This window comes from Bombyx mandarina, chromosome 28 (assembly GCF_030267445.1).
Source record: "Bombyx mandarina strain Sakado chromosome 28, ASM3026744v2".
Taxonomy (NCBI): Eukaryota; Metazoa; Arthropoda; class Insecta; order Lepidoptera; family Bombycidae; genus Bombyx; species Bombyx mandarina.
In genome coordinates, this window is record NC_143233.1 from 1,094,126 (window position 1) to 1,103,333 (window position 9,208).

At 39.7% G+C, this 9,208-nt stretch overlaps 1 protein-coding gene and 1 non-coding gene across 2 annotated transcripts; both read left to right on the forward strand.

Annotated features, from left to right (window-relative positions):
* Positions 1–1,954: 1,954 nt before the first annotated feature.
* On the forward strand, positions 1,955–2,038 carry TRNAL-CAG (transfer RNA leucine (anticodon CAG)). The gene has a single exon. It is a non-coding gene; the product is annotated as a tRNA-Leu (tRNA).
* Positions 1,961–8,854, forward strand: LOC114240912 (chymotrypsin-1). The gene is made up of 6 exons (XM_089738940.1): positions 1,961–1,991; positions 4,305–4,491; positions 5,800–6,046; positions 6,816–6,962; positions 7,705–7,803; positions 8,693–8,854. The coding sequence occupies exons 1-6, from the start codon at positions 1,961–1,963 to the stop codon at positions 8,786–8,788; spliced, it is 807 nt and encodes a 268-aa protein (XP_089595066.1). The 3' UTR covers positions 8,789–8,854.
* Positions 8,855–9,208: the final 354 nt, after the last annotated feature.

Sequence of the window (9,208 nt, forward strand, 5' to 3'; positions counted from 1 at the left end):
CTAAGCCCCGTCAGACCCGTCCTGTATTTAACCGGCTATCGGTTTGACTATACTGCTATAGACACAGTCATCTGCAGCTCTGTATAAATCCCAAAATCTTCTCATACATTCACCACAGACACCAAAACCCGACCTACATCCTAAATCTAGCCTAGAGTCATATACTACTACTACTACTACAGACAAAGTCATCATCATCATCATTCTCCTGTCCTTCTAGCAATCGCCTGGGGTCGGCGCAGCATGTTTTCTCCTTCCATACTCCTCTATCATATACAATTTCTTCGCTCACTCCCCTCTTACCCATATCATCTTTCACGCAATCCACCCATTTCTTCTTAGGTCTACCTCTTCCTCTATATCCTTCCACGTTCATAGCTAACACTCTCTTACCAACCTCATTTTCATTTCGTCTCATCACATGTCCATACCGTCCCAAACTCGCACTACTCAGCTTCTCTACTACAGACAAAGTATTTAACGTATTTTTCGCTAAAATACTATAAATCTGTGTTTGTAAAAACTAAATTATACTAATTTCTGTCGTACATTACAAAAGATACGGGTGCTTACATAAAAATTCAGCCCAAACATTTTTCATTTGCGTCAAAGTTATTTCATTTGATTTGAACATTTTTTTATATAAAGTCGAGCTGGAATTGTTTCTTTCAGTATTATCGAAACAACCTTACAACGGACAAGATGAAGCGATCTTTATTTTTGACATCCATATACTTAATTAACACTGTCTTTGGTGAGTACAATTACTTGTTTGCAATTGTTTTCGACACTTAGTTGAAGTGAGTCCACAAACGTAGACTTTTATTTTTTATTTATTGCTTAGATGGGTGGACGAGCTCACAGCCCACCTGATGTTAAGTGGCTACTGGAGCCCATGGACATCTACGACGTAAATGCGCCACCCACCTTGAGATATAAGTTCTAAGATCTCAATATAGTTACAACGGCTGCCCCACCCTTCAAACCGAAACGCATTACTGCTTCACAGCAGAAATAGGCAGGGCGGTGGTATCTACCCGCGACACATCAATTTTATTACTTTTTTTTTTATACAATATACATTTTTCAATTAGGGATGATGAGTCGTGAATCATATAATTCAAAATATGTTACCTTATAATTCGATTCTTACTTAATCATTTCCGACGATCGAAAAATATCTGTAATGATGGCTTTTTAACCGACTTCAAAAAAGGAAGAGGCTCTCAATTCGACTGTATGTTTTTTTTAATGTTTGTTACCTCATAATGAAGTCGTCGTGGCCTAAGGGATAAGACGTCCGGTGCATTCGTGTTGAGCGATGCATCGGTGTTCGAATCTCAGGCGGGTACCAATTTTTCTAATGAAATACGTACTCAACAAATGTTCACGATTGATTTCCACGGTGAAGGAATAACATCGTGTAATAAAAATCAAAAAACCCGCAAAAATTATAATTTGCGTAATTTCTGGTGGTAGGACCTCTTGTGAGTGCGCGCGGGTGGGTACCACCACCCTGCCTATTTCTGCCGTGAAGCAGTAATGCGTTTCGGTTTGAAGGGTGGGGCAGCCGTTGTAACTTATTTGAGACCTTAGAACTTATATCTCAAGGTGGGTGGCGCATTTACGTTGTGGATGTCTATGGGCTCCAGTAACCACTTAACACCAGGTGGGCTGTGAGCTCGTCCACCCATCTAAGCAATAAAAAATAAATAAATAAATTTGACTGGGTGAATCGATTTTGATGATTCTTTTTTTTTATTAGAAAGTTGACGCTTCCCGTGTGGTCCCATTACAATTTAGCATTACATCGCAATGTGAATACGTTTTTTTCTTTTTTCTTGCTTAGATGGGTGGACGAGCACACAGCCCACCCACACAGTACAATAATTAACCAAACTTTATTGTTGTTCTAGTTGTTGATGTAATCTATAATTTCGTTTATCTTGTGTGAGTCAGGATGGCCGAGCGGTCTAAGGCGCTGCGTTCAGGTCGCAGTCCACTTCTGTGGGCGTGGGTTCGAATCCCACTTCTGACAATCTTTTTTAAATTAACTCTACTCAATTCCCTAAAATGCTTACATAATCATCCTTTTACATTCACCAGTGGTCGCCTGGTAACCGAAATCTGACTACAATTCATTTAAATTATAAATTTGAACATCATTAAGGTTCTGTTGTCAAAAACTATCATTGACCTCTATAATAATAAATTTCGCCAAGGCTACATAGATAAATAATATTGAAAACAAACAATATTAATCTATTCTCAATTTGACCAGAGTTTAACAATAAACAAAAGAGTGCGTGTGTGTGTCGATGTGTGTAATGTTTTTTTTGTATTGATTTAAAGTAATTTTATGCACAATTAAAAAAAGAATAACACTCTGCACTCCTTCTCTAAATAAACTATAAGTGTGGAAATTTCATACTCCTCCGTGCGCGCAATTTTCGTAAAAAGGGGTACAAAGATTTTTCTGCACGTATTAATAAATAGATTAAAAATTATATGAGAATTATGCTATGACCAATTAGACATATATCATAAATTTCAATTCAATTTGCCCTTTTCATTATACTAGAGGTCCCGCAGTAGTCGAAATTCGACTATAATTAATTGGAATTGTAAGTTTGTACACTATTAAGATTGTATTTTATACTTCTATAATCACAAATTTCGCCAAGGCTACACTATAAAAAATATTAACAATGACAAACAATATTTAATCTCAATTTGACAACAGACGTCAAGAACAAAGTTTGACAATAAATAGTATGCATGCGTGTGTGCGTCAAATACATGGTATGTAGTGTGTGTAATGTTTTCTTTATTGATTTAATGTATCTTTTATCCATTATTTAAAAAAAATATTAGCATTGTGCACTTCTTCTCTATATTCTCTATAAGTGTGGAAAATTTCATACTCCTCCGTCCGCGCAATTTTCGTGAAAAGGGATACAAAGTTTTTGCTTCACGTATTAATATATAGATTGTGGTTCGCATACGTGTCAAATTTTATAGTTAATAGGAACCAAATTAAGATGACGTTATGACGTCAGCATGAATATTAGCAGCTGCGTAGAGGAACAGGAAATAATGAAGGTACATAGTCCGAGCAAAAGTCCTCCGTAAAGGTCACGACTCTCAGCACTGAGGAATACGATGAAAGGAGGAGGAAGGCATAATTTTTTAATAATTCAAAGCCGGACAATGCATTTGTGTTGCACTAATATATGAACCACGTTAAAACCCTTTAGCTGTTAAGTGATTAATCACAAAGGCTAGTTTTATGCAGGACTAGCTTTTGCCCGCGACTCCGTCTGCGTGGAATAATTACTTTGGCATAACGCTAAATTTTACCCCCCACTTCATTTACGTAGAAAGTGAAAATATTTTGAAACTTTCATTATTGGTGCTCCACTTGTATTGGTCTTACCGTGATGCCGATAGCCTATACATATATAACCTTCCTCAATAAATGGGCTATCTAACACCGAAAGAATTGTTCAAATCGGACCAATAGTTCCTGTGATTAGCGGGTTCAAACAAACAAACTCTTCAGCTTTATAATATTAGTATAGATGGACCTACTCTTCGAACCTTTTTTTCCCTATCTAAGCTGATGATCTTGAGAGACCATTTCAGCGTAGCCTTAACTAGTAGGTGAGCCCACGGGGCTCAAACCTGACGTCGTTGCTAACACTAACCCTAGCAAGAGCAGTGCTTCGCAGAATCTACCATCGGAACGGAAAAGTGACCCACTGAGAAAATCCGCCGAGAAACTCAGTGGGCCGTGTCTGCGGGTTAATTTACTCGGTGAGTCCTTCGTCGTAAGCGACGGGTTCGACGAGAACGATGACCGGTGCTTGAGGTACCTAAAAGCACCGTTAGCGACGTTGACTGCTTTCCATTCTGTCCGCAGGATCGGGAATGTAGTTACCGGCGGCCACGATGAGAGGGCTCTCATGTCGTGCCAAAATCTCGAAAGCGCCGAAACCACTGAGTTTCTCGCCGGAATTTGTCAGTGGGTCGCGTTTCCGATCCGGTGGTAGATTCAGCGAAGCACTAGGTACTCTGACTAGGGCTAATGTTAGTAAATTCTGTCAGGTTGAGCCCGTGAGCTCACCTACTTGACCTAGCTGACCTTGATATTTTATTTACTTGTAAGAAGAAAGACGAAATAAAAATCAAGTTTGTATGAAACCATCAACTGTTTCACTGGACCAAGCCGAATAGAGGATCCCACATATATTTATAGTCATGTACCCCCGGCGTTGAAACTTCAGTTTTTAATATATCCACAGTAACTTCGGAGCTGTTCTCCTCAGCCGAGAAACGTGATGAATGGGAGCGGATCGTCGGTGGAACGAAGGCGGCGAACGGATCTTACCCTTACCAGGTCTCCTTGAGGCTATACGGAGTCTGGCACTTCTGCGGAGCGTCACTGGTCACGCCGAGGGTCATTTTGACAGCCGCACATTGCGTTGACAGGTGCTAAGAAAATTCTAGAAAGGGTAAAAGTAAGAAGCACTTTCTCGTATAGGGGACAAGTTGAAAAAGTGTCCACATGTAAACACCAAGCCATTGTTGGAAGACTCACCGCAATAGCGCTGGTGTAGCAAATTGATATGATATGTATTGTTACGCGCTGGGGTTCGGGATAAATAAAATTCCACCAAAGTACAACTAAAAACTGTATTCAACACTTAGAATACTTAAAACACTTCCCAAACACTTTACAATTCTCAATTCGCTTCTTCCGCTTCGCTTGAGGTGATCTGTTCGCTGTTTCGCTTCGATTAGTTCCGATTACTAACTGACTGCGTGCCATCCCTGCAACGCTTTTATAGTTGATACCAAATCCCTAGAATTATCGAGAATATTTTACATATCGTATTGTTTCCGCTATCTGACAATAGATGGCGTTGTAGTTCTCGACCGTTCTAGGTACTACTAGATCCTTCTATATTCGTTCGACTATTCGGCGATAGATGGCGTTACTCTTACTTACTCTTTAGTACTTTTAAGCAGAGTGAAGTGTGGTGGTTTATGGTGCTATTTTTTAAATCTTTCCACTTGCTACTGTAGCGCCACTTTAACTGACTCCCTCTAAGCGGACACTTTTTAAAACACTGATATGGTACTCCTTACTTCTACCCTCCATACGAAATTATAAAAAGTGTTTTGTCTACATCTGCAAAGATGTTGATTGAAATTCTTCGAGCCATATCTCGAGTCCCAAAATGTGTAATCCAACATATGATGTAAGTTGTATATGGATTGTTGTCTTTTCCTTAGCGTCTCGATCACTATTTTAGTTTTAGATCAACTATGTATTTGAATATACACCACTCATTCTAGATAGGATCACATACATATCAAACACAAATTTGAAATTTTCAAGCTTAATAGCTGGTATCATGGATTCTTGTCACAACAATGAGCATTATAGACAATTGATCCGGGAATGTATCCATAGGATCATAGGTCCAAGCCTTAAAATCCCTAAAACCATTAAACAACTAAGGTGTAAGTACAGTGAGATAATCTAATTAGGTTGTTCAACCAATCTCTACTGTGTGTTTGATTCTATTACTGTGTGGACCCCCTGTCCGTCATTAGCTGCTCTGTTATTGATGGACTCCTCTAGCTCTTTAGATAAAGTGGTGAACTCCTCTGATTCTTATGAAGTCATCAGTCAGGATAATACGCCTGGTGTATTAGTATCAAGCGATGCGATATCAAGGAAGCTTCAAGAAGAGTCCGAAAACGTGTCTTAACCAATATCCCCCATTACAGATTGAAACCGGAATATTTCAAGGCGACAGTCGGCACAAACCAGCTACGGGCTGGAGGCACGTCCTATGCCATACGAAAAGTGGTCGTCCACGAAAACTACGATGACTATATAATCAAGAACGACATAGCCATAGTGTTTACTGAAGACGAAATAGAATTTGGTAGTAAAGTTGATGCTATTGAGCTAAACGACGAGCCAGTTGAGAAGGGAGAGGATTTGGTACTGACCGGTTGGGGCACGACCTCTGTGAGTTTAAGCAACGTTTTCAATGACACTGTTTTACATCTGTACACTCTTTTGTTGATTGCTAGAAAATGCCTTAGACATTAAGTCCGCAACTGTCTGGGGCATACCAAGATTTTTTTTCTTTTTATTGCTTAGATGGGTGGACGAGCTCACAGCCCACCTGGTGTTAAGTGGTTACTGGAGCCCATAGACATCTACAACGTAAATGCGCCACCCACCTTGAGATAATATAAGATCTCAGTATAGTTACAACGGCTGCCCTATACCCTTCAAACGGAAACGCATTACTGCTTCACGGCAGAAATAGGCAGGGCGCTGGTACCTACCCGCGCGGACTAACAAGAGGTCCCACCATCAGTAATTACGCAAATTATAATTTTGTGGGTTTGATTTTTGTTACACGATGTTATTCCTTCACCGTGGAAGTCAATCGTGAACATTTATTGAGTAAGAAAAATTGGTACCCGCCTGCGGGATCCGAACACCGGTGCATCGCTCAACATGAATGCTCCGGACGTCTTATCCCTTAGGCCACGACGACTTCAAATACTGTTAAGCAAATAAAAAAACAATTTAGCTTAATAAATTTTCGTGACTGATCATTGTGGTAAACCTTGGGGGAGGCCTATGTCCAGTAGTGGGTGTTTGTGGGCTGAAAATAATATATTTTCATGGCCTAAAGAGTAACGAACGTAAAGTTATACATAAATATGAACTCAATATTGATGTGCTTAAGATGCCTATATTAAATAAATTACTATAATTCTAGTATCCCGGTCGACTCCCGAATGATTTGATGGAGATAGACCTAAAGGCCATCACCTACGAGGACTGTAAGCAAGCTCACGAAAGCGTCAACGCTGTCTTCGAGACTCAGATTTGTGCTTTAACTAAAGCTGGCGAAGGAGCCTGTCACGTGAGTTTCAAAATAGACTGACGGGCACGTAAACAGCATCAAAGTGATGAGTTTTAGATAAATATTTATGCAAAACAATTAGGCAAACTTTTCATACAAACGTAAATAGAAAACTAGGGACTGATTCGTTAGCTTTAAAACAGCGTAGTAAGATGAGAAAGCTCGACGAGCGAATCAACCCACATGTCTGTGGGTTGATTCGCCCAGCCCACTGAGTTTTTCGCTGGATCTTCTCAGTGGGTCGCGTTTCCGATCCGGTGGTAGATTCTGCGAAGCACTGCTCTCGCTAGGGCCAGTGTTAGCAACACTCCGGTTTGAGCCCCGTGAGCTCACCTACATGCTAGGATGAAGCTGATGTAGCCTCTCAAGGCTATCAGCATAGATAGGAAAAAAGAAAATTCAGATCTTGTTTGAATTGCATGTATGATAAAATAGATGGCGTTGGCGAGTTTTATTAGCTACATGCGCAGTAGGTAATGTGGTTTCGATCTGATAGTGCTTAGGCTTACTGCGGATACAATAACTTCGGAGGCCTTCGAGGAATTCCTACCAAATCCCATCCATCCTGCTGAAAAGGCCTCCAAGATGCCAGCAATCTCTAATCCTAAAAAAGTAGATAAAGGCCCTATTTAAATGCTATTATTTACGCGCCGCGTTCCCTAGATGGCGTTGATTTTAGGTTTTAGGATTTATTATTTCCCTGTCCATTTTTAGCCCTATGTACATTCTTTTTTCCAACTAGGGCGACTCAGGAGGACCTCTGGTCAGGGAAGGGAGACAGGTTGGCGTGGTGTCATGGGGCATACCTTGCGCGAGAGGCAAACCTGATGTATACACTAAAGTAAGTATTTTAATCGTTTTAATAACATAATCTTGTACTAGTGGTAGGACCTCTTGTGAGTCCGCGCGGGTGGGTACCGCCACCCTGCCTATTTCTGCCGTGAAGTAGTAATGCGTTTCGGTTTGAAGGGTGGGTTAGCCGTTGTAACTATGTATACTGAGACCTTAGAACTTATATCTCAAGGTGGGTGGCGCATTTACGTTGTAAATGTCTATGGGCTCCAGTAACCACTTAATACCAGGTGGGCTCGTCCACCCATTTAAGCATTAAAAAAAATTGATCTTTACCTACGTAACGGAATCTTTTAAGATATTTTTCACTAACTTCGAAATATCCGATTAATTTGAAAACGTGCACACGTATCAAGGATCGATGACAGAACAATAATTTTATTACTTTGGCCCATAATATTCGAACCAGAATGACGAGAGTGAAAAATAACTTTCAATTTTATCTCAGTTTACTTTTTTTTTATTTCGTCTTTGTTTTTAACTTAACATCACCCTGCTTATTCCCGAAGCAGTATTTGATCTAATTTTAATGTCACGAAACCCGCTTCACGGCAGAAATAGGCGGGGCGATGGTACCTACCCGTGCTGACTCACAAGAGGTCCTACCACCAGTAACATTGTAAACATTAATTTGCCTATGACCTATGTCGACTGAATAAATCAAATTAAGGTGATTTGAATCTTATACACAATAAGTCATAAGGTTGATTTCTTCTACTTCTTTATTGTACTAAATGGTTTGTTGAATTGCGTTAAAAGTTGCACTATTTCTATACACTCATGATTCAATAGCTACTTGTATTTATGCTTTATTATTATCTGCCCCAGATGTTTATAGCATTGTTTGACCTTTAAAGGAATTGTCTACATTCTAACAGGTGGAAGCATTCATGAGATGGATAGAGAATACCCTATACGAAGACGACGAAGATCACCTGAAATATTTAAACCGTAGAAAAACTAATAGACACTAATGTTATTATTAATTCATAATTACGAATTCTCCGAAGACATAAAAGGCGAAAAGGAGACGATTTCTGACGACAAATTCCACATATTTACAGTAATACTAGAATATGAAAATTTTATATACAAACAAACTCATATAATTAATATAGTTTCCATATTATTGAGAGAGACTTAGTTTTAAGCTAGATTATATAATAATAAAATATTTACCGTCAATTCTTAAGCTATTGCATAGCTTTTATTGCGTGATTTGAGCGCAGCGACCGAATCAAGAAATTCCGTAACGAAAATAAAACCTAACACCCAACACTCCGCCTACCATGTAGCTCGCATTCAACACATTCACACGTTGCGCTTGTGTAGTGTTTGTGAATAAGCGCGCGGCGTGACGTCGCACTGCATGCGCATCATGAAAAGTCTGCCCA

Excerpts from the sequence above, each read along its gene's own strand:
- LOC114240912 (XM_089738940.1), top strand. The coding sequence starts at position 1,961 with ATGGCCGAGCGGTCTAAGGCGCTGCGTTCAG. Across the intron at positions 6,963-7,704 it reads CTGGCGAAGGAGCCTGTCAC|GGCGACTCAGGAGGACCTCT; the intron begins GTGAGTTTCAAA and ends TTTTCCAACTAG. Across the intron at positions 7,804-8,692 it reads AACCTGATGTATACACTAAA|GTGGAAGCATTCATGAGATG; the intron begins GTAAGTATTTTA and ends ACATTCTAACAG.